Source organism: Mobula birostris, chromosome 25 (assembly GCF_030028105.1).
Source record: "Mobula birostris isolate sMobBir1 chromosome 25, sMobBir1.hap1, whole genome shotgun sequence".
In the NCBI taxonomy this organism is placed as follows: domain Eukaryota; kingdom Metazoa; phylum Chordata; class Chondrichthyes; order Myliobatiformes; family Myliobatidae; genus Mobula; species Mobula birostris.
In genome coordinates this window covers 45,515,494-45,541,478 of record NC_092394.1, presented here as the reverse complement: position 1 = coordinate 45,541,478, position 25,985 = coordinate 45,515,494, and the positions used below count along the sequence as shown (strand labels likewise).

The window sequence follows — 25,985 nt, the reverse complement described above, 5'->3', positions numbered from 1 at the left end:
TCTGTGCAGCTTAGAGGGAACAGTGGAGGTTGGTCATGGCTCAAATCAACTCTTGCCTAAGCAAGGACTAGGACCTGCTACAATTTGCCTATCAGCACAATAGGTCTACAGCAGATGCAATCTTAATAGCTCTCCACTTGGCCTTGGTTGACCTGGACAATAGCAATATCTATTGATTACAGCTTGGCTTTCAACACAATTATACCCTCTGGTCTAATCAACAAGCTCCAAAACCTGGGCCTCTGTACCTCCCTCTGCAACTGGATCCTTGACTTCCTGACCAGGAGACCAGTCTGTGTAGATCTGAATTAACATTTCACTGACAGTTGACACTGGAGAACCTCATGGATGCGTGTTTAGTCCACAACTCAACTCTCTTCACACCCATGAGTTTGTGGCTACGCACAGCTCAAGCACTGTCTACAGTATAAATTTTACAACCACTATGTTGGCAGAATTTCAGACGATGACAAGGAGACATACAGAAGCAAGATAGCTGGTTGAGCGGTGTCGCAACAACAGCCTTGCATGGAGCGTCAGTAGGACCAAGGAATTGATTGTAAATCAGGAAGGGCGAGTTGAGGGAGCACATCAGTTATTATCAAGGGATCAGCAGTAGAAAGAATGAGCAATTTCAAGTTCCTGGGTGTCAACATCTCTGAAGATCTATCCTGGGCCCAACATATTGATGCAGTTACAAAGAAGGTAAGATGGTGAATATATTTCATTAGGAGTTTGAAGAGAATTGGTGTGTCACCAAAGACGCTCAAATTTCTACAGATGTACTGTGGGAAGCATTCTAACTAGTTGTATCACCATCTGGTATGGAAGAGCCAATGCAAATTCAGCCATCTCCATCATGGCACTAAACCTTCCAACATCCAGGACATCTTCAAGCAGTGATGCCACAAGAAGGTGGCGTCCATCATTAAGGACCCTCATCACTCAAGACATGCCCTTTTCTTATCGCTACCATCAAGGAGGTGGTGCAGGAGCCTGAAGGTGCACAGTCAATGTTTCAGGAACAACTTCTTCCCCGCCACTATTAAATTTCTGAATGGATAATGAACCCATAAACACTACCCTCACTAATCCCCTCTTTTTTTCACTAAATTTAACTTTTTTATATTTATACTTTTTACTATGTACTGCAGCAAAACAATACATTTTGCAACATACTTTATGCCAGTCATATTAAACCTGATTCTGATAACTTTGAGCTTAGTATTCAGTGTTGTTTTTTTGACCCATCGAATGAAACTGGAAAATGTTTAGTGTCAGTTTATATACTAATTGGGGTTTCAATGAAAGACCTACCTCCTAACTGACTTAACCTTCATTCTCGAAGACTAAATTTAAACTCGGTATGAATTTGTAATGTCATAAAAGCAAGTGAAGAAGAGATGGAAGTGCATCACTTTTTTGTAGCTGGTCTCCTAAAGGCAGGAGCCTAAATGATTTCAGTCCAGTTTCTACTGAAGGTGAACCTAAACAATAAAATTCACTATCAACCTTCCTGGGACTGAAGGATATGGGAAATGTGGGCAATAAAATCTATTTATAAGGCAGAAATGCCTGGATTAAGAATTTATTGGTGCCTTGCATTGAATTTGGTCTGTGCTAAATTTTAGAATGTTTGATGATGCTATCAACTGCTTAAAAATATATTTTATTACGCTTTTACTACAGTCTCCACTTGAATTTGCTACATAGGCATTCCTGCTGATTTTTTAAATGAAATCGATTGAAAAATTCTATTAGTTATTTATTACTGAACCTGTTGATCAGTTTGCTACTTTTTTGTGTTGCCTGCTTGTAGAAAGCTTTAAACCTGGCAGTCTATTAAATAAGTGGTGTCTTAAAACAGATATTCTAGAGGTCTGTGACTTCCCATCCAACCCCCATTCCTAAATTGAGCAATTTATCAAAAAGTCACTGAAAATACTGAATATTCATGAAATGGAATTTCAAGACTCTTGCTATTGAGCCAGGGAAACATAAACTATGGCTGCAAGAAGGAATTTGCAGGAAAAGTAGAAATTTAGAATAATTCAATTTATTTAATTCAAATAATAAAGAATTCCTATTTCACTACAGAAGCAATTATAGATAGTTCCCAATGTAAAATCTATCACTAAGTTTTCTGAAGCAGCAGCTCAATCATTGTAAGCATCCCTCTTTTTTGATTCACTGATTTTATGATCCATTGTGCATCATTAGATTTTGGCTTAAGATGGTAAGATGCAATTCAGTGTCAGGGAATTGTCAAACCAGATTTGTGTTTGTATTAAATATTTGTTTACAATTTAACTATTCAACTATGCCATTTAGAAATGATGTGAATGATCAATAAACTTGAACTTCATTTTTAATAGTGTACAAGTAAGATGACCAGTATCTGAAAGTAAAGCTGAATAATTACTAGAAAATGTGCAATACAAGTTTGTTTGGTAGTACTTATAGTAACACCATAAAGTAGTCCAGATGACTCTGCTGCAACATTAGGGCTTGATGTGTTATTAATGTGATGCAAGTAGCCAGAGATGCATTAGTTTATACTAGCAGAAGACAATCTAGTCACTGTGTCCATTTCCAATCTTCCCAATACAATGTTCCCTTTACACTTGAATCAGTTCCCTTTACACTTCATAGCATCTTCTCCAAGTAATGGAGGTCTCATTGATCAGATCAAAGGATACTTGCAATGTACTTAGTCCTTCAATAACCTCATCAGATTAAATCAATTAGCTGGTACACTGATGTGCTCAGTTGCTTTAGAACCTCCAACTAACATTGCAAGTGATAAGTTTAAACATACCATGATTCTTTGGTGCATCTGTTAAATTAGAAGCTGCAAATTTTAATGATTCAACCATAAACCTACAGGGTCAGGATAACCAAAAAATAAATGTTTAGTTTTCACATACATTGCCATGAACATATTGGACTGACTGTGGATTGCAGTATTCTTGTAGTCTTCAACCCTTCCATTGTCAATATGCTGGCTGAAGAGTGTTAGACAGTGGTCACTGTCTCAACCTTTTCCTTGTCAGGTTCTTGTGATAAAAACAAATTACTGTAAAGTCAGAGCCTCACCATTAGCCAGATGAATTTTGCTGCCGTAAACAAGCTTCCGTCAAATTTTATTGATATTTTTTTCCTTCCACTTCTTTAATTCTAAAGCTGGAAGCTTAAACAATTGTGTTCTAATTTTTTGCAGTCAATTTCATAAAGACAGTATTTTAATGACCAAGTTAGAATAATACCCTAGCATAACCATATACCTGAATACCCTGATTTTTGCATGTTTGATTTTGGTTCATTGGAAGGACTCCATGCCTGGATTGTTTCTTAAACAGTAGATAGACTTGACAATTCAATTTTGACAATTCCTGCATAATCTTCAGTTCTTTGCAGAGGACACTCAAGTCTGTGGTAGTCTTTGTCCATGACTTATCACTGGTGCCAGAGCCTTTGGATACCAAGACCATAAGATCTGAAATTTCCTCCCCAAAATTACTTGTATTCTTCCATGAAAGATACCCATTAAAGTCAAACTTTGATTAAGTTTTTGGTCATCTGCCTGTGCTAGATATCAGATAATTTGATAACGTTTGTGTGAAGCACTGAGATATTTGCTGCGTTAAGAGTGCCACTTCAGTGGAAGCAGTGGTGGACCCTTCAGATTTTGAGAACTGACTTTCAGAGGCAGTGGTTTGTGTTTTTTAAAAAAAAACAATCTTAATTTGCTTAGCTGAACTTTGTAGGAATTCTGTTCACCCTTCTCTGCTTCTGTAGTTACTGACTTTACATTTTGAGTTATGTACATATTGCATCACAGTAGCAGGATACACAAAAAGTAGGGAAAATCTTCTTCAAACATTAACATTCAGAAATTAAACCTTTGTAGGAATTTGCTCCAGGTGTGAAAAATCTGAAAGAAATTTGAGAGAAAATTCTTCCAAATGACCCCTCAACTACATAATCATGACCAATTAATTTTCAATTGCAAATTTAATTGAGCAAGGGTGTGGGAACAGTCCTACAGGGAGCTCCCACGCTGAATATAAAGGATGAAGACATTGATTTTTTTTTTAAAAATGAATGCCATGCCATGTGAAAGGGATACAAGTCACAGTGCTTTGAGAATTTTGAATATTCAACTTCCTTAGACATTGATGCTTATATTTTATTGCAAATTCTATATAGTTATTTTATTTAGAGCTATATCTATGTTGCATTAAAGCTCTTATCTGAGCCAGGATTTCCCAGCTAAAATGGTATCCCATTGTTTCTGCTGCTGTTGCCCTGGTATCCACACAGGCTTGTCTACTTATTCAGTGGGGTTTTGTTCACTTAGTCTCTTTCAAATCACTGGTGAGGTGAAGGGGCCTGGAATGTCAGACTAATTTTACTTCCACTTTTTGTGTCATGAATTAATTTTGTCACTTGGTGAATTTGATTTTTCAGTTCTGTTGACTTTCTTTTATTTCCTCTGGTTCCTTTTTTAATTTACTTTTGTGTGCTCTATTTTGTTTTTCTTTTACACACCATTCCCCCTGTGCATGCTGATGATGACCACTGAATCTTTAGGCATGACCGCAATTCTGATGTGTGCTGCTGGACTGCCTGTGTGCTTCACCCGCGCAACTAAATCCGTAGACAATGCTGACTCGAGAAAAAGGGATAAAAAACTCAGCACTGCCCGAGATAAATCATTTAAGAGATCGAAGAAAGTGTCCAGAAAAGGTAGTTAAAATAAGATTTCCTATTTACTTCCAATGTTGATCTGTTTTCTTTTGCCCAGTGGGAAAAGTTTTAACCTTGGTATGGCATGGTTTTTTTCTGTTTTCTTATATTTTGCTTCAAACCTATAATTGAAATGGTTCTAACATTTAATAATATTTGCTGGTGCAGTTTTTGGGACTAAAGAGGGAGATTTCAGGCATCAGACCAGTTGTGTTAGTGAATTTTAAATGCAATTATTGTAATAAAACAATTATTTCTATAACACTATAATGTGGAATTAAAATGATGGAAAGGTTCAATGTCACATGTTACTTCATTGTCAATCAAATGCAATTCTAATAATGCCTGTATGGCACTGAAAATACCAAAACTTCATCTTGGTTTCAAATGTTTGCACGTAACAGCATTAAGTTTGAAGATCAAAATGCTTATTTTTGTTTAATTATTTCTTTCCAAGTCTCTCAGGCAATTTTAATTAAAATGCGTTGCAGATTATATCCAGTGTTGACATTAAGCCCACCTTTTCACTTGCATTGAATTCAATGTATTATTTTGCTGATAGTGTTTTCCCAACCCCTTGAGTAAATGGCTGTTGTTTTTTTAACTGTGTAATTATTTGGATGTTGAATATTTAAGATAAGTTTGTATAGTAAGTATATAAGTATACTATAAGTATTTGTGGTCTTGAGTTTCTGCACTTATCAGATTTTCTCATTACATAATTTATCCAAATCAACATGCAAGCTGCTTTATACAGATTTCAATTATAGAAACTACATTTTGATTCCATGCAACATGAGATTTATTCTTTTTGGTGCATGTACTTTGAATTCATCACATTACAATTACTGTGGTAAATCATAGCTCTTTTATAGTTGGAGTTCTAAATTCAACCATGGTCCATCTGTGGTGCAATATTTTGCCAACATTTATCTGGGCTTATCGTGAAGAAAAGTCTCTTGGGGAAAGTTTTGAAACATTGACAATTTAAAAAAAAAATGCTCAGGCAAGAAATAATTTGAGCTTCTCAGTCATAACCCCATGGCTCCAGTGATACTAATTTAAAGTGGGAAAGCTGACATAACTTTAAATTGACGAGAAGTCCTTTCTAAGGGAAAGGTTACTGTAGTCAAAATGACCCAACGAAACAAATACCTGAAAGGAAAGCCTATATGCCCATTATTCAATATGAATAATAGTTTTGTGTTTCTGGGTGAAGTTTAAGGAGGTGACATTTTAGGCAGTTTAATAAATATCATTAATATTTGAAGCAACACACACAAAATGCTGGAGGACTCAGCAGACCAGGCAGCTTCGATGGAAAAGAGTAAACAGTTGATGCAACACTCACAACACGCTGGAGGAACTCAGCAGGTCGGGTAGCATCCGAGGAAAAGAACAGTCAATGTTTCAGGCCAGAACCCTTCGTCAGGACTTGGCCAAGGCCAAGTACTATTGACTGTATACTCTTTTCTGTAGATGCTGCCTGGCTTGCTGAGTTCCTCCAGCATTTTGTTTATTGCTTTGATCTCCAGTATCTGCAGATTTTCTCTTGTTTTCAATATTTGAAGTTTGTTTTATATCCCAACCAGAATTTCACCTTTTCAGAAAGCTGGGGAGTATTTATCAAATGCTTTGAATGGAACCTATGCTGCAGAATTAGTAGTGTCCCTAGTGTCTCAGAGTTCAAACTGAAATTTATTGTCATGTCACCACATGCAACCCTGAGACTTTCTCCTGCACCATACTCAGCAAATCTAAAAGCAGGGCGAATTCAATCTGGTTGATTGCAGAGAAAATTCAGAAGGATGTTGCTGGGATTGAGGACCTGAGTTATAGGGAAAGGTTGAATAGGTCAGGATTTATCCACTGCAGAGCAGGAGAGTAAGTAGAGATCTTGGAGATGCAGAAACTGAGTGCTATAGGCTTACAAGCTTTCCCCCCTCATACTGCATGAGACTTGAACTGGAGGTCATGGGTTTAGGGTAAGTGTTGAAATTAGCTGGAATCTGGGAAATGAGTATGATGTAAGCACAGAAAGAACTGCCAGCAGAAGTGGCAGATGTGGGCTCAATTATAACATTGAAAAGAAGTTAGAGTAAGTACTGAATGGAACGGCATGGAGAGTTACGATCCAGTTGCAGGTCAATAGAACTAGACAAGACCAGGCTGCATGGACACGGTAGGCTGAAGGGCCTATTTCTGTGATGTACCATCCAGTCGACTCTCAATCGTCAGCAAGGAGGTTGGCAGTGCCATTGACAGCGTCATCAAGTGGCACTTGCTCTTCAGTACTTGTTGCCTAGTTTGGTTTTTTAAAAAATTTATTCATTTACAGGATGTGAGCATTGCTAGCTAAGCCAGCATTTATTGGCCATCCCTAATTTTTGAGAAGGTGAGCTGCTGCCTTGAACCGTTGTAGTCCCTGAGGTGTAGGTACACCCACGGTGCTGGTAGGGAGGGAATTCCATGATTTTGACCCAGCGACAATGCGGAACGGCGATATGTTTCCAAGTCAGGATGGTGAGTGACCTGGGGAAGGGGGGTGGATTTCCAAGTGGTGGGGTCCCCAGGTGTCTGTTGTTCCCGTCTGTCTGGATGGTAGTGGTCGTGGGTCTGGAAGGTGCTGCTTTAGGAACTGTAGTGTGTTACAGTGCATCTTGTAGATAGTACACACTACTGCAACTATTCATTGATGGAGGGAATTGTTGCTTGTGGAAGGGGTACCAATCAATTGGGCTGCCTTGTACTGGATGATGTCAAGCTTCTTGAGTGTTGATGGAGCTACACTCACTCAAACGAGTATTCCATCAGACTCTTGACCTGAGCCTTTTAGATGGTGGTCAGGCTTTGGGGAGTCAGGAGATGAGTTTCACACTGCAGAATTCCTAGCCTCTGGCCTGCTCTGGTAGCCATGTTATTTATATGGCTAGACCAGTTCTGTTTCCTATCAATAGTAACCCCCAAGAAGCTGATAGGGGATTCAGTGATGGTGATACCACTGAATGTTGAAGGACGATGGTTAGAACCTCTCTTGGCAACGGTCATTGCCTGGCACTTGCATGGCTCGAATGTTACTTGTCAGCCCAAGTCTGGATATTGTACAGATCCTGCTGCATTTGGGTATGAACTATCGGAGGAGTGCAGAACGTTGTGCAGTCATCTGCGAACATCCCCACTTCTAACCTTATGACGGAAGGAAGGTCTTTGAAGCAGCTGCAGATGGTTGGTCCTAGGACGCTTCCCTGAGGAACTCCTGTTGTGATGTCCTGAGGATGAGATGATTGACCTCCAACCACCACGACAGTCTTCATTTGTGTCAGGTAGGAATCCAACCAGCGGAGGGTTTTTCCCCTAATTCCAATCGACTCCATTTTAGCTAGGGCACCTTGATGCCATACTTGGTCAAATGCTGCGTTGATGTCGAGGGCTATCACTCTCTCCTCACCTCTGGTATTTCGCTCTTTGGTCCATGTTTGGACCAAGGGGGTGATGAGGTCAGGAGCTGGGTGGCCTTGACGGACCCACACTGGGCATCAGTAAGCAGGTCATTGCCGAGTGGGTGCTGTATAATAGCGCTGTTTTTGACCCTTTCCATTACTTTGATGATTGAGAGTAGGCTGATAGGGCTGTAATTGGCTGGGTTGGACTTGTACCGTTTCTTGTGTACAGGACATACCTGGGCAATTTTTCACATTGCTGGGTAGATGCTGGTGTGGTAGCTGTACTGGAACAGCTTGGCTAGTACAGCAAGTTGTGGAGCACAAGTCTAAAGGACTATTGCCAGGATTTTGTCTGGGCCCATAGTTTTCGCAGTATCCAGTACTTTCAGCCGTTTCTCGATATCACGTGGAGTGAATTGGATTGGCTGCATACTGACATCTGGGATGCTGGGGTCTTCTGGAGGAGGCTGAGCTGGATCATCTACTCAACACTTCTGACTGAAGATTGTTGCAAATGCTTTAACCGTATCTTTTGCACAGGTGTGCTGGGCTCCTGTATAACTGGGGACGGAGATATTTGTGGAGTTGCCTCATCCAGTGAGTTGTTTGATTGTCCACTACCGTCCACAGCTGGATGTGGCAGGACCACAGAGCCTAGATCTGTTCTGCTGGTTGTGGAATCACTCAGCTCTGTCTATTACTTGCTGCTTATGGTGTTCGGCATGCAAGTAGTCCTGTATTATGGCTTCACCAGGGTGACACCTCATATTGAGGTATGCCTAGTGTTGTTCTTGGCATGCCCTTCTGCACTCTTCATTGGGTTGATCCCTGGTCTTTTGGTAATGTTAGAGTGGGGGATATGCTGGGCCATGAAGTTACAGATTGTAGTTGAGTACAATTCTGTTGCTGATAGCTCACAGTGCCTCCTAAATGCCCAGTCTTGGGCTGCTAGATCTAATTGAAGTCTATCCCATTTAACGCGGTGGTAGTGCCACACAACGCGGTGGAGGCTTTCTTCAATGTGGAAATTGGATTTAGACTCCACAAATACTATGTGGTGGTTACTTCTACCAATGTCGTCATGGACAGATGCTTCCGCGGCAGACAGGATGGTGAGAACGGGGTTGTGTGGTTTTCCCCTCTTGTTGGTTCCCTCACTACCTGCTGTAGTCCCAGTCTAGTAGTAGGTAGTACCACCTGGTCCAGACATGAATCTCAAAGCAGACTTCTAGAGATCAAATGAGAGTGAGTGCTATTAACTCAAAGCGATACATTAACCAAGTAGGACATCGAAATTTCTTGGTAAAATTGAAGACAGTGGCTATCAGAGGGAAAACATTCCAGTGATGAAAGTCATACTTTATACAGAAATATAATTGAAGGTCAATCACCCTAGTCCAAAGTTGATCACTGCAGGAGTTCCTTGGGGTATAGAGTCCTAGTCCTAACTGTCTTCAGCTGGTTTTTTTAGATTATGAGGACACTCAGTCCTTGTCTATTGTCATTTAGAAATGCATGCATTAAGAAATGATACAATGTTCCTCCAGAGTGATATCACAAAAAAAAACAGGACAAACCAAAGACTAACACTGACAAGACCACATAATTATAACATATAGTTACAGCAGTGCAAGGCAATACCATAATTTGATAAAGAGCAGACCTTGGGCACAGTAAAAAAAAACAAAAAAAAAAACGTCTCAAATTCCGATTGACTCCCGATAATCCTGAAGCAGGCGGCAAAAGGGAGAAACTCTCCCTGCCATAAACCTCCAGGCCCCGACAACTGCCAATGCATTGGAAGCACCTGACCATAGCCGACTCTGAGTCCATCCGAAAACTTCGAGCCTCCGACCAGCCCTCCTACACCGAGCACCATCTCTGCCGAGCACTTCGACCCCGCCCCGGCCGCCAAGCAACAAGCAAAGCGGAGGACTCGGGGCCTTCTCCGGAGATTCTGGATCACACAGTAGCAGCGGCAGCGAAGAAGGCATTTCAGAAGTTTCTCCAGATGCTTCTCCGTGCTGTCACGTCTGTCTCCAGCAAATCAGAATTGTGCACGGCACCCTACTTGACAAGTAACAGATATCATTCAGCAGAGTGGCCGCTGAGCGCTGCGTCGCGCCGCCATCTTCTCCTCCTCTTCCTGTCTTCAGCTGCTTCATTAATAATTTTACTTCCATTTGAAATGGGCATGCTGTCAATGAATGACTGCAAAATATTTGATTCTATTTGCTTGTCTCCAGAAAATGAAGTGAAGCAAAATCCACACTGCATTTCTGGTGGTAAGTTGAGCTTGTGCCACCCAACTTGGAACCCAGGCTTGTTAGAATTGGAGATGAGCCAACACTTCAGATTTATATTTATCACATGTACATCAAAACACACAGCACAGTCCGTCAGTTTCCTTAACAACCAAAGTACCTAAGGATACGTTATGGGCAATTTGCAAGTGTTGTCACACAGTCTGGCACCAGCATGATGCAGACACAGACACATACCTCCAAAGTCTGCGTCCCCGCGACCTACCACCTCCAGTCCTTGGCCCCGAACTCTCTGACCTCTGAACAAGCTGCGATCTTTGCATCTCTCACCCTGGACTTACCAACTCTGGTCTTCAGGCTTCAACCTCTGAACATGCTGACCTCTAAACTTCAATCTATGGCTTTGCCTTTGACTTCATCTACCTCTGGATATGGACCCCAGGACCTGCCAATCGTGGGACTTTGACCATCAGACCTTGACCTCTGGACTTGTATGGACTTCTGACCCATGACGTTGGGGGTGATTAGTCTTTATTTTAATTTTACTTAGTGGCACAACACTGTAGCATGCCCTAATTGCATCCATTTGACTAATTAACCTAGCTTGTATGTCTTTGATTGTGGGAGGAATCCAGAGCACCCACATGGTCACGAGGAGAATGTGGAAATTCCTTTCAGACAGGTGGGAATTGAACTCAGGTCACTGGTACTGTAATATCATTATGCTACTGTGCCATCCATTCTCTCTCAATTTAAGCATGGAAAAAGAAACACTTGTGACTCAAACAGGAGAAATATGTGGTAACTTCAGTGTTGGAGGTTCTAGAGAAGTTTAGAGAGCATTCCATGAGCCAGGTATTGTGTATTATTACACAGTTTAAAACATTATTTATGTTGCAGACTATTTCAGTTTAGATGAGCCTAAAACTGAAAGCTTAATACTACACCAGTGGTACTTGAAAGGTGAGAAACCGTCTTGGGGGTCCTTGAGTCTGCTGCAGCTACTGAAGGTCAATAAAAATTAGTGCATGATTTACAGTTAAAGGATCTTGAATTCAGCAAATTAGCTTTGCACATTCAGTTGTTAGTCCTAGTGACAGTGGCTATATGTCAATTGGAGTTTGAGGATATAAGGTTTGTCAGCTAAAACACTTGAAAGTTTCAACAAATGTACTGTGGAAAGCCACCTGACTGGCTGCATCACTGTCTGGTATGGGGAGGGGGGAGCAACTGCACAAGATTGCAAAAAGCTGGTAAAACTTGTAAAATTATCTACCATGGGTACCAACCTCTGTGGTATCCAAGACGACCTCAAGGAGTGGTGCCTTAAGAAGGCGGCGTCCATCATGTTAAGGACCCCCACCACCCAGGACAAGCCCCCTTCACACCGTTACCATCGGAGGAAGACGCAGAAGTCTGAAGACGCACACTCAGTGATTCAGGAACAGCTTCTTCCCCTCTACTATCTAATTTCTAAATGTTCATTGAACCCATGAACACTACATCACTACTTCTTTTTGTTTTGCACTAATTTTATCTCATTTAATAAACATATACTTGTGTAACAGTTTTTTTCTCTTTATTTATCATTGTACTGCTGCTGTGGTTAACAAATTTTGCGACATATGCAGGTGATATTAAATCTGATTCTGAAGTGCTAACAGCTTCTGTCTGTGCATCCTGTGCAGTGTGCTAATCGCCTACCCATGTGAAGTGGCTATTGCATATTTGTGGCTGGATGTTTGGATTTGGAAGCTTAGCCCATCAAGTGTTAGCTTCTGTGCTTTAGAGTTACAGGGGTTGCTTTCAGGAGTGCTTTGTCTGTCGATATTAGGATGAACAATGAGCAGAAAACTACCAGGGATATCATATGACATCAGAGAATACAAAACCTCTGAGATTGGCTTATGTGATTTCGGCAGTGAACCAAGGTACGGATTTAGTTACTCAGCAAATAATCTGAGGCATTGTTAATCTGAGGCTTATCATTCTTTCCTCTTCTCCCAGAGCACCAGCTCTCAGTGGTATGTTGTTGTTGATGTTTGCATATGTTCAAATTTCTTTTAATATTTTAATTCTTTTCTGAAGAATCTTTTGGTCCATTCCATGAAAATATAAGTGGATTATTCAGCACAGAAATATTGACTTGGGTCGTTGACAAGCCTGCATTTGTCGCCTATCCCTTGCTGCTCCGGGGAAAGAGGTGACTGGCTACCTTGAGCCATTCATGAGGATTGATTTGACCACTTGGGTCAATTTCAGTGTTTTGACCAGGTAAAGATGTTAAGCCTTTCATACTTTGAATGTTGGAAATATTCAAAGCCATGGACGGTTTGGACAACTGGGAAAGTCTGAGGATTGTGCACAAGTCTTTAACAATCACCTTTCCAATTGTTCGTCGTTGTGAATGTTGATACCACACCTTACAAGGTTCTGACCCCACATATCACCTCACCATTTAGGGATAGTTTTGAGTAACAAAACAGTAAGCTTGGACTTTATTTATTGATCCTTCAGCACAAATATGTTGCTCTAGGCAGCAAGTTTGGCCTGTAATTTTGGGAGCAGTTGAAAGAATGACTATTGGCTGTAGTTGGGTTACAAAATTTGATCCAAGTTGTGGGTCGAGATTAAAACAGATGTCCAAAGTTTGGCCAAAGAGTTGTGTCTTGATGAACCTTTTAAAAAGCAGGGGATGAAGGAGAAAGAGTTTGAAGGGCTTGGCATTTAGGGAAGTGAATGAACAAAGATTATAGATTTGTGTATGGGGAGAAATGGTGAGGAAAAACTAAATGTAGGCATTTTCTAAGCTATAGACAATGAGAGAATAGAATGCCAGAGGATCTGTTGTGTAAGTGACATTTGGAATGTTCTTAAAGCAGCTGAACAGTTTATTGAAATCTGATCAAATTCCCCATCACATCTCGCTCCAATTCAGATCAATCCAGTATTGGAAAAGATGTGATATTAGTAAATGATCCCAAGAATGTTAAATATTCATCTTAATGGGGATGTGCTGTTATAGTGTTCAACTCTTACACAATTAGTGTTTGTAGTATTTTTCCCTCCAACCATTGAATTAATGTTTTAAAAAAGTACTGCATTTTATCTCTTGCTTTAGAGAGTTTTTTTTCTCCTCTGACATAGTGTAAACTTGATCAAAATATTAGCCTATTATGTGTGAATTGACTTTCTGTGCAAGTTTTGGGAGAATCAGTCTTGGTGCACATTGTAGCTTTTAATTAAATTTCATGAATTTGTCCATGAAAGCTTTCCATTTCTCAGCTGATGCTAATTGTAGGAATTTACTTTGAAGAAGGTTCAATTTGTCCAGTAGATTGAATTGAAGTGTTAATAAAGGTATGGTGGATATTTTTGCACAATTTCAATTGGACAAATTAGTGAAGTAATTTGAACAAGAAGGGAGAGATTGTTTATGTTCCTTGGCAATAGGATGCAATCAAGGAGGGAATACTGGCATGAGCAAAGCTGCTCTGTGATCTTCATTGCAGCAGGTTACTGCCCCATTTAAAAACTCAGCTGCTGTATCTCATTAACAGAAGTTGTGTTTGCCTTTTTTTTTAAAGAGGAAATCCAGGGAAGTGATTTGGAGTGGGACCATATGGAGAAGGAATGGATCCCATACTGCTGTGCTCTAATCCAGTTAAACCATGCACATACAACAATAAGAGGCTTTGATTCTGTGAAATGCTTAAGCCTGGTGACAAAACGCTGGTTTAATGAGGATTACAATTTCAAAATTACCAACAGAGTTTGAATGGTTTACTGACTGGAAGGCTGATTTGTATTGGGTTCTGTGAGGTATATTTTTATGATATATGGTGTAATAAAAATGTAATCTTGAATGTAAGAGTAAGATTAAGATAATTGCAGTGTTCACAATATAAGTTTCTTCTGTTGTGAGGAAGAAAGATTTAAACTACAGAAAGGAATTAATGGATTGGTCACGAGGGAAGGGAAATGGCAAATTGAATTCAGTCTGGAGAAGTGAAAGGTAGCTTTGAGTTGGCGTACAAACAAGAAATGAAAATGCACAAGTGAGTGTGTGTTTGAATAGATCAGATGGATGTTGGAGTACACCTTCACAGGCAAATGAGCGTTCATAAGGGGATGTACAGGTGCCTCCTCGCCAATATAGAATACAAGGTTAGAGACATTATTAGGAATCCATAAAGTACAAGTTGACCTTAGCTAAAGCTAAAATTCTAGTAGCTGTGTCACAGAAAATGTGTGAACAGCAGACATGATTCAAATGACATCTAGGTTATTGATGTGTGAGGGAGAAGGGTAGTTACGGTTGAAGAAATGTGCCTGTTTACTTTAGTGTAAAGCAGTGATTCCCTACGTGGGCAGTAATGCCCCCCAAAGGGGTGGTTATGTGTCCAAAGGAGCCATTAAGGGGGGGGTGGTATGCAGCACCTTAACTTGAGGCACAAGACCTGACTGACTGATGGTGGAGCAGGCACTTAAAAAAAAAAACCCAACAAAAACAAGATGAGACACTGCAACACAGGAAGAACCATAGCTCTGAAGGCGTTGAGTGTGTGTCGTCACAACGCCTGTGAAACTCAGCAATCTTTTCTGAGCTTACCAACCAAACAGACATTATTGGGGATGTATAAATTAGCAACCAGGGTAACCAGCAGTCTCCTTGGCTCACGGTGCGGAACAAGTTCATACAATTTAACTGTTGGTAAGTCAAGTACACCCTCTAACTTTCTCTACTAGATCTATGGAAATCAGGTCATGCAACAGTACAGCGTTGTCCAGAAACAAATGGTGAAATAGAGCCGATCAGTGAACCTGCCAACCCCAAGGATTCTTCTTGAGGTGTTCAAAGCAACCTCCGCTTCATATGTGCGACTGAGAACCACCTTTGGAGATTGAGACCTTGCATGATTGATCAATTACGCTAACTGGAATAGTTTAAAGGTAGCTTGGTGAGCACCCACTCTGTCGACTAACATTCAAATTTCAATCCTAATCCTTATTAAAGTAAACTTCACTGATTGTCTTCATCGTTGCCTCTATACTCCTTTACGTGCTGCTATCATTGTTCCATCTGTGTCAACTCGCTACCATCGTCCACATCCAGTAGGCATTCCCAGTTTGTGTTAATTTTTTATTTTAATTTACCCCAGTTAACGATAAATTTAATGTACGGTGCGATCTGAGTCTGAAGAGAGTGAAGCCTTGATTTCTAATCCTGCTAAGAAACAAACCACAGAAAGTGCTTCAGTTCAGTGTCACACACCTGGAGCATGGGGTTCTGGTCAGATCAGCGATGCCCCATATGTCTGTTTGTAATACTGCACTGTCTAATGAAATACCCAGAGTGCGTGAATACTTCGGTAAAAGACACCCTGAAAAGGGTATTTGTGATATTACTCCATTCCAGAAGATGAAAGAAGTATTTGAAAAGTGTTGCACACTCAAGTCAATGACCTTGACAGTGGTCTCATTGTTTTTTTTTAACATTTCCAGAATGATAGCAAAGTGTGGAAAACGTCATGCACTCGGTGAAAGATTAATAAATGCCTGCTGTATCAAAAATGTTCAGCATTGTTCTCAAAATGGATACCAGTATTTTAAGAGGGGGGGAGGGGAAAAAGAAGTGTCACGAACATAGGTAGGAAGGGATTGAACAAGGGGGGATAAAAACGTGTCGAGGTACCATGTCGGAGGTTTTATCCCCCCTTGTTCAATCCCTTCCTACCTATGTTCGTGACACTTCTTCTCACTGTTCCTTCAATTAGTCCTGATGAAGGGTCTCGGCCTGAAACGTCGACTGTACCTCTTCCTAGAGATGCTGCCTGGCCTGCTGCGTTCACCAGCAACTTTGATGTGTGTTACCAGTATTTTAAAATCAGTTCCTCTGAGTAATAACTCTGTAGCTTGTATTAATGAAATGAGTGAAGGCATTGAGTATCAACTATGCACAGAGCTACAAAAGACAATTTGGGATACAACTGGAAGAGTCAACTGTGTGAGACAAGGCATTGGTAATGGCATATGTATAGTTTATCAAAAATGGAAGTGTTTATGAAGATTCTCTTGTAAAAAGTTAAAAATAAATATCAATGGAGGATCAATCTACGACAAGCTCAAAATGTATATTGAGGATAAAAGTATTTTTAGATTAGGAACACTATTTCTTGTGCAACAGCTGGAGCACCATATATGACAGGTCACCATGCTGATTTAGTTGCATTTATGAAAAAAATTCAAGTCTGTTTGCAATTCATTGTCAACATCTCGCAGCCAGAAATCTCAGCCAGTGATTTATTTTTTTTTCAAGTATGGCTCTTGTAATACCTGCTATCAACAAAATTAAAGCTCATCCACTAAATAGAATATTTTGCCATTTATGGCTAAGATAATGAAGAGTTTCAATGTTTCTTCACACTGAAATGTTTTGGCTGTCAAAAGACTTTGCTTAAAATGTTTCTTTGAGCAAAAATTCAGCCGCAGTGTCAAAAAGATCAGTCAACAAGAGCTTAGGAAACAAGATTGAACTTCTACGTGGAGATGTGGCATACCTAGCTTATCTGTATGACAAAATGAACCTTCTAAATATGAAACTGCAGGTTGAGAATTTCAATTTAATCCAGGCAAAAAGTGCAGTATCCACTTTTATCAGAAAATTGGAAATATATAAGTGAAACATTGGGAGAAGAATGTTCTCAGTTTCCCTGCGTTGAAAGTATGACACTATTTCACAGATGGTGATTTGCAAGAGTACTGCTTACATCTGCGGTCACTGAAGAAGGATTTTCAGAATCAATTCAAGAATCTGAACAATCTGGAAACTCCAGACTGGGTAATTAACCCATTTCTTTGCAAGGCAGAAGAACAGGAAGAGAGCTTGCAAGAAGAGATGATCAGAAGTCAGAATGAAGAAGAAGCAAACATGCTTTTCAAAAAAGTCGCCTTTTGTGGTAGGTGGCTACACTATCATATGAATTTTCCTGGTCTTTGGAGATGAGCCAAACTGCTCTTCATTGCTTTTTCATCCTACCTTGTTGAAAGAGGCTTTTGTGCAGTGAACCACATAATCACAAAAACAGAAATCACTTAGATATTGTTACACGTGGGGATTTGGGACTTCTTACAGTATTTCAACTCTTGTAAAAAAAACAGACTCAAGGATCACATTGTTGAAGCTGCTGTACAGTGCACAGGTACTGTGTAAGCTAAGTTTGAAGACAAAAAAAATTTAAAACAGATCATTTTTCTCATGTTGGCATATGGTAGGCATATTTTTACACTATGGGGGTGCCGGAAAGTATGTTGTGCCTAAGAGGGGCATTGGCAAGTATGTAAGTGCTTTAGGGGGTGTTAGGCTAAAAAAAGGTTGGGCAAACATTGGTGTAAAGCATGAAAATTTAAAATTGCATAAAATTAAGAGAACAGGACTGGATGAATGGAAAGATGTCTTGACCTCAGCAGATATTTCAATAACTTGAGGCTTGAGATAAAAGGTATTTGTTGAATACAAGTTGCACGACACAGGTGCAAGTGTGAACTGCCTGTTCCACCATGTTATCTAATCGTGGTTGATCAGGCCTTAATCTCTCTTCTGTGCCAGTCTTCCCATGGCCTTTGATTGTCTTTTTTCTCAAGAAGAAAGTTGAGGGTTTAAAGGAAGAAATCATCTTGCTGATGGTAAGAATATGACACTCCTTGCTTAAAATTAAGGCAAAAATCACAATGAATCTGAATGGCATTTCATAAGTCATAGATCAAGGAAAGGTGGAGTGGTAATTCTAAATAAATATTTTTGATCTGTGTCAATGCGATGGACTGATTAGAATCTATTTGGCCTGTAAATTCCTACAATTTGATTCAGTGGCTAATGTTGACATCAGTTGATTTCGCAGTTACCCTCAGCAGCTTAGTAGCTGTGGTAACGTAATTTGTCTTTAGTTTGTGTACATATCCAAAAGCTACAGGAGAATGTATTGGGGTGTACTGCGAAAATCACAATGTTGTGCATCTTACTATGAGAAAATAGTGATAGTTAAGCATTTGTTTATCTGAAATCTTTTGCATAGGGCATCATATTTCAAATTGATCTCACTTTTTAGCCATTTTTACTGTTTGTAATTTTTTTTCAATTATATCCAGAGGAATTAATGAAACTTGGAGGAGTCTTACAATTGGAGTAATGTATCTTGCATAAACATTGAGTAAGCACAGTTTTGCTTTAATTGTGGTATCATCTTTTTTCCATTTCTTCTATTACAGAAACAGTGAAAGATCCAGAAGAAGTGGTAAAGAAGTACATGACAAGAATAGAGGAACATCTGGATGAGGTGAAATCAAATTATTAATGGAATACTTGCAATTTTTGTGGAAAAAACTTGGGCAGTTTAGCAGAAATCTTAAGTTTCCCTTTTTCAGTTTCAGTTTGGCTTTTTGTCCTTCAAATAAAACTGAAATCTGTACCTTCAATAGTTGTGTTCCTTCTGAACTATAACCCTCCAATCAATATATTGGCTACCTTTTTATGAGCACTGTACCTTTTTTTCTTTTATTTTCCTAAAACTAGTGTTCTTTTATCCAGTCTACTACTTTCAGTTCTGCGAGGAATTTAGTGGTTGGGGATTTACTGAAATTTCTTCAGATAGTTGTAAATCTTTGGGATTTTCTAACCTAGAGAGCTGTGGAGGTTTAGTGTTTTGAGTTCATCCAAGATGACCAACACATTTCTGGTCTGAGGGACTAACGGTATAAGAGTGTGGTGCAAAAAAAATAATACTGAAGTAGATGTTTAGTTATAATCTTCATGTCTGGAACAGGTGTAAAAGACAAATGGCTTGGTCCTGCTAATTTTCTCTGGTGATTAAAGATAATTAGTTGGTAACAGTCTGGGAACAGACCCTCTTCATAATGTGGCAAGGTTCCTGAAAATGAGAATGAAGCATTGCACAGAATATCATCGGAACAGTCCGCAACTAAAACATGGGCTAAAATTCTTATTCAAATTCCAAAGACTTGTATTTCAGCTAGGTGTGTATGAATACACTTTTATAAACTGTTTATTTTTGTTGTTTTTCCTGTAACCTTGTTTATTCTAAATCAGCTATTCTACATAGGCTCCCTGTTAGTGTACGCATTTACCACAGCTTTATGGTTGTGATGAAATAGGGGAAGATGCTGGTATGAGATGAGTATTGCAGATGCTGGTGTAATAGTGGGCTGCTGAAGGCTGTCCAGAGATGCCCAGTGTTGGATTTACTGGATCCAAACAGTAACTTGAAAGTGTAAATGCAAAAGAAAACTATAGTTGAGCTTAAACTGTACTTACTTTGCTTAACAGTAAATTAAGCCTTTCAGTATGTTTTCTGTTAAATCCTGTGATTTGGCATATGATTGTCTTCCATTTGTGGAAATTGAACTGATTTCGGATCTTTTGATGCAGCAACAAATTAGATGGAGCATCTAAAACAAATGTTTGGCTGTTGTGGATAAAGATAGGCCTCTCACAAATCAATAAGCCTTTACATGGTCTTACCATTATACTTAACTCTTCAGGCTAATTCTATGTTGTATGTCATTATTCTCTGATCACTATAATTTTTCTAAAACAAAATCTCATGTAACTCATTCCTAAAGACTGGTAATCTGCTTCACAATTGGGACATAGTACTGAATACTTTCTCTTCTATATATTGTGGACAAAAGTGGGAGTTAAGTTACCATAGCAAGATCCCACAAGCAGAAAATTATAGCATGGATAACTTGTATGATAGTGTGATTGAGAAGCCTGTTGGCAAAACCACCAGAACAGCAAAATAAGCTTCCTTAGTTATTGATGTACTAAATTATCAGCTTTGATTTGGTGCTTGGACCTGCTGTAGTATTCTTACAGCTAGTTCTAGTACAGATAGTCATAGCCGTCATTTTGAGTAAGTGAAGATGTATACCAATCTGAAAAGAGGCCACAGGTTGGTTGCTTCAGATAACTTGCTGTCCTCAAGTTAGTGGCACAGATAAATTTATTGTTGGTGTTTAATTGCAAAAACTGCGATTTCTGAGCAATGCTGCATTAAAAAATGTATTTTAAGACAAAGGTATAGTACTGCTCGTTTTCTATTGTATCCAATATCACAAATTGCATATCAACACAAGGTGTTCTGTCTAAAACTGCTAGAACTAAATGTTGCTCTTGTTTTCAAATTTAAATTTATTGTCATTCAACCATACACATGTATAGAGCTAAATGAAACAGTTCCTCTGTGACCAAGGTGCAAAACACAATGCATATCTCACATATAGCACAAAATAATATTAACAAATTAATACTTGTGTTTCAGGACTGTATAATATGCATGGAGAAGTTGAGTGCCTTGTCTGGATACGATGGAATGTCCAATGCAAGAACCTTTAAGTCGGATGCAATAGGGAAGCTCGGAAGGTGTGGCCATGTCTTCCACTTGCTATGTATGATGGCCATGTATGAAAATGGGAACAAGGTACAAAAAGCCACTTTTTATCTAATTAAACTAAATATAGTTGTCTTCCTTTTTTTTTAAAGGGATCTTGGCAACCTTCCCCAAAAGGGAAGGATGTGGGACTTTGCTAATGATAAGAATTTATTGTACACCAGTGTAGAAGGACATTAATTTAGACTGCTTAAAGAATACTTCATACTTTGCTCACTACACCCACTGATCTTATTAAATAGAAGCTAGTGAGAATTCAAACAACATAATAAGCAAAAAGTAGATGTTCCACCATTGGGTCAGTTAAAAGTTCACCACGTCAGCCTAGACAGAACAAACATTTTGTCTTGCTTAGTTGAAACTATCATATGAAGATTTTGTTATGAACAATGTCCCAAGTTATTGCTTAGCTAGCTATCATGGGAAAGTTGTATTGTCCCATTGAGAGTATCATGTCCAAATTAGAGATGTTTATTAAACAATTGAATTCATTTTTTAGGATGGAAGTTTACAGTGTCCTTCATGTAAGACAATTTATGGTGAAAAAACTGGAACTCAGCCAAAAGGAAGAATGGATATTTATTTATTACCGCAGTCACTTCCAGGATATCCAGACACTGGATCTATACAAATTGTGTATAACATTCCTCATGGTATTCAGGTAATGATCACTCGGTCACTACTGACAGCAGGCATTAAATGATATCAAGAATATTTAGATTGTGATAGACTATTAAAGAATATAATTGGCATTTTCTGTATATAGCTGGTTTTGGTTATATCATTGTCACATTACAGAAAAATGTAATCTATTTATTAAAATAATTCCTCTTTGGTTTGGATGTTTTACACTTGCACATTGTTCTAATTATCTGTATTAGACCATAAGACATGGGAGCGTATTTAAGCCATTTGGCCCATCGAGTCTGCTCTGCCATTTCATCATGGCTGATCCATTCCCCCCTTCAGCCTCAATCTCCTGCCTTCTCTTCCTTTCCCTTCATGCCCTGACTAATCAAGAATCTATCAACTTCTGCCTTAAGTCTTGAATATACCCAGTGACTTAGCCTCCACAGCTGCCTGTGGCAACAAATTGCACAGATTCACCACGCCCTGGCTAAAGAATTTCCTCATCTCCATTCTAAAAGGACACCTCTCTATCCTGAGGTTGTGTCCTTTGGTCATGGACTCCTTCACCATAGGAAGCACCCTCTCCACATCCACTCTATTGAGGCCTTTCAACACTTGATAGTTTTCAATGATGTCACCCCTCATTCTTAATTCCAGTGAATAGAGAATCAGAGTCATCAAACACTCCTCATATGACAAGCTTTTCAATCCGGGAATTATTTTTATGAACCTCCTCTGAACCCTTCATTGATAGAATTGATGCCTTTAAAGTATTAGTGGAAATGATGTCTTGGATCTATAGTTTCTATGATGGAAGGTCAGACTCAATGACTTTACCACAATTAGAGCACCCAGTGAAGAATTCTTGAATTCTCTGAGTTCAATAATAATCAGAAACAAAGTGCAGTCAAATTTCAAAAGCAATGTTTAAAATAGCAAACTGATTCATCATAGAAACATAGATTTCTCATCTATGTATTTATGCTTTTGCTAGTGTCTTCCAATGAGAACATGTTCAATATTTTCTATACCCTTTGCTTTCACATCTGTTAAGTAAGATATTGTAACAGGTAGGGTGAAGGCAAGTATGGGCTGATACTAATTGCTTAGAATAATACCAACTCAAACATTTGGACGGGTATGAATGGAAACTTGGACATTGAAATTCATCATTAGAACATCAGAACGAGGGTATTGTGTTCAGTGTTGTAAACTGCTGTGAATTTCTTGGAGAAATTCTAATGTTATTAAGCCCATTTGTATTGAGGATGTGAGATTCGGTCATAATGATGCAGCAAGGAAACAGGCTTGTTAGCCCATTGAGTCTGCACGAACCATGAAGTCTAACCAGTCCCAATCTTTAAAAATTCTTCCTACATTCCCATTAATTCCTCATCTCTTCCCCAACCTGTCCCCATTCTATCACTTGCCTACACACTTTGGCTTTCATGTGACCAGCATTTAAGGCTGTCTGTCAGTGCAGAGCTGTCTTCATTTAGAAATCAGTCTGGCAACCTCAGGAAGTCCCAGGAAGGGAATGGCAGTGGAAGGTTCTGTTTTTTTATGTGGTACCTCTATCTTTCACAGGGTCCAGAACACCCAAACCCAGGTAAACCATACACTGCCCGTGGCTTTCCCAGGCATTGCTACCTGCCCTACAACGAGAAGGGAAGACAGGTAATATAACTTGTATAAATCTGCTTTAACAATTACAATCTCAAACATGCCATGATTACTGACAATTCCGGTATTAAAGATTGCCCAGTTTTGTGAAATGAAGTTCATTGGAAGAATATGGCTACTAGAATCATTGTCTTTTTTTTTAAAGGAAGTCAATTCTTTATTTTCCTCATCAGAAGCAAAGTTCTACTAGTACCAGTGGCAGCAGTCTACTATGTGGCTGGCCATCCATTTCAAGTGTATGCTTAAGATGTGTGCAAATATTCCACTTAGGTTCCTTTACTTATTGTCTTAACAGATGTCCCCAATAGTACATGGAGCTTAAGAAAAATAGAGGGCTATGGGTAACCCTAGGTAATTTCTAAGGCAAGGACATGCTTGGCACAGCTTTGTGGGCCGAAGGGCCTGTATTGTACTGTAGGTTTTCTGTGTTTCTAATAGTGTTGATACTTTGCTGTATAAGATGCTCTCTTTAGCATTCCATTCCATGTACACTCTCACCCTGAGTGTGTCAGTAGCCTGTTTTACCATTGATTGAGAATGGGAGTAGGCAAGAGAGCAGTTGAGACCTGCAGTCAGACCCTCAGATGACCTTCAGAAATAGGCAGTTCTTTGCAGCTTCAATGGTTCCATTTAATATCAGAATGTATACAATACAACCTGAAATTCTTACTCTCCGCAAACATCCAGGAAACAGAAGAACATCCCAAAGAACGAATGACAGAAAAAAACTTAAGAATCCAGAACCCCTCCCCCCATACATAAGCAGCATCAATCCTCCCCTCCCTGCCACCCCAGATTTACCAGAAAGCATCAGCACTCCCACCACCCACTAGGCAAGCAACAGCAAAGCCCCAAAGTGATACCATGGTCTGCAGTCCATCAAAAACTACAGTTCATCCCAACAGTTCAACATCCCTCAGCTCTCTAATAAGGGAGAGAGATATCACTGCTTCCACAGTGACAAGGGACACGAACAGTCACTGCTTTGATGCTGCAGTCTGTGTAGCACCGCTTTTATTTCAAGCTTTTCCCCAACTCAAGAATCGGCAACAAACTCTAACCATAGAGAGAGATATCACCCGAGTGCAGAGGCCTCCGACATGTTCTGACTTCCTGTGACACTTCGATTCATCTTCAGATACTAGGACTCATTGGAAGCCTACTGTGAATTTTCTTACTTCAATGCTAGGGAAGTAAATTGATGAGAAACTGATGATATTAATCCTTTCCAAAGCTTCAGTGTATAGTATTCTCGTATGGTAGCCATGCATGCATAGTTGTCAAAGATTGAATAAAAACTAATATGAATCTTTTATTTTAGGTTCTGGAGCTATTGAAAGTAGCATGGAACAGAAGGCTGATTTTCACAGTGGGCACATCAAGTACAACTGGAGAAACGGATACAGTAGTTTGGAATGAAATTCACCATAAAACGGAGAAGGGATCCAATGTCTCTGGCCATGGATTTCCAGACCCCAACTATCTCGATAACGTCCTCGGAGAACTAGCTGCGCAGGGTGTAACTGTAGACTGTCTTAGGCAATAACTGAATGTTATCTTGAATGAACTTTTGATTCAGTGTGCTTCTAGAGATACTTCCATCTGTTGCACTCTTTGGAGTACGAGCTGTGCTTTATTTTACTTAAGTCTTTTGTTAATGCAGAATCAGCCACCACAGCTTGGATAGTGAAGTGAGGGTGCACAGGCTGCATCTTAAGTCTAATTGTTTGTAACTGCAGCACTGGTAGTAGATGTTCCATTCAAAGCCAAATCTAGCTGAGCTGGACTCACATGGTTTCCCTTCACCCCATTCCTTTTCCTGGCACTTAGGAACACCTCCAGTATAATGTTTACGCAAAGCATTAACCAGCAAGGAATTGAACTAATTTAATCTTGTTTGATTACATAGTTTCTTGAGCATTGTTGCATCATATTTGACAGCGGCAGCAATATTAAGAACTATAGAACTTGGAATTCTTGTGTACATCATTCTCCTTTCAACCACAGGCATTAAAAATAAGTCTGGGGCTCACATGGAAGCAGGCAGTGGAATCTTGCAGCATGTGCACTTACCATGTGATCACGGCAGTGTTGGATAATGGAGCGTTTTAACGTACAATATTATTTTCATCCTAGGGGGTAAGACAATAGATGTTCATAGCATGTGCACTAGTACTGGATCTTGGCAGGCTGAAACAGTGGAATCTTAAACATGCACTGCTCTGTCTGATCTTAGTTGTGTGGGGCTGTACAGTCTAGTGTGCATAAATTGTTTAGTTTTGTGCCCAATTCCTATAGCCTGTTTCATACCTATGACAAGGTACTATAATTTTTAATGAAATTACTTTTCTATTGTGCTCAGGGAGGCCTTATAATTAACAGTGATTTCCATGTAATAAAGTTTTCTTTAAAACAAAAACAAAGCCATTGGCATCAGTTATATTCCATGTAACCTCTATTTTCAGGTAATTTTGGTTCTACATGCGTTTTACTATACCTCCAGCAACAGTGAACGCAAGACTTTGTGTAAGGAGGTTAAATTGCTTGTGACTCATCCTTTGTGCATCTGCTAAAGTTATTCAGAATCATGTTTTATTATCAGTGACATATGAAGTAGGTCCTAATGAACGGTCTCAGTCAGAAACTAACAGTTTACTGTTTTCCATAGTAGCTGCCTGGTCTGCTGAGTTCCTCCAGCATTTTGTGTGTATTACATATGCAACCCTCTCACTGGGGCTGGTACACCA

General features: G+C 39.5%; 1 protein-coding gene across 2 annotated transcripts in view; it reads left to right on the top strand.

Annotated features, from left to right (window-relative positions):
• The window catches only part of dtx2 (deltex 2, E3 ubiquitin ligase), a 57,108-nt gene extending 31,456 nt beyond the window's left edge, over positions 1 to 25,652 (top strand). Inside the window, exons 4-9 of one of the 2 annotated variants that reach the window (XM_072243701.1) lie at positions 4,594 to 4,749; positions 18,725 to 18,792; positions 20,797 to 20,955; positions 21,425 to 21,586; positions 23,143 to 23,232; positions 24,560 to 25,652. In XM_072243701.1, the coding sequence (XP_072099802.1) occupies positions 4,594 to 4,749; positions 18,725 to 18,792; positions 20,797 to 20,955; positions 21,425 to 21,586; positions 23,143 to 23,232; positions 24,560 to 24,784 (860 nt within the window). In that variant the 3' untranslated portion in view covers positions 24,785 to 25,652. The remainder of the gene's footprint in view (positions 1 to 4,593; positions 4,750 to 18,724; positions 18,793 to 20,796; positions 20,956 to 21,424; positions 21,587 to 23,142; positions 23,233 to 24,559) is intronic. The other variant, XM_072243702.1, reaches the window with a different exon arrangement.
• Positions 25,653 to 25,985: the final 333 nt, after the last annotated feature.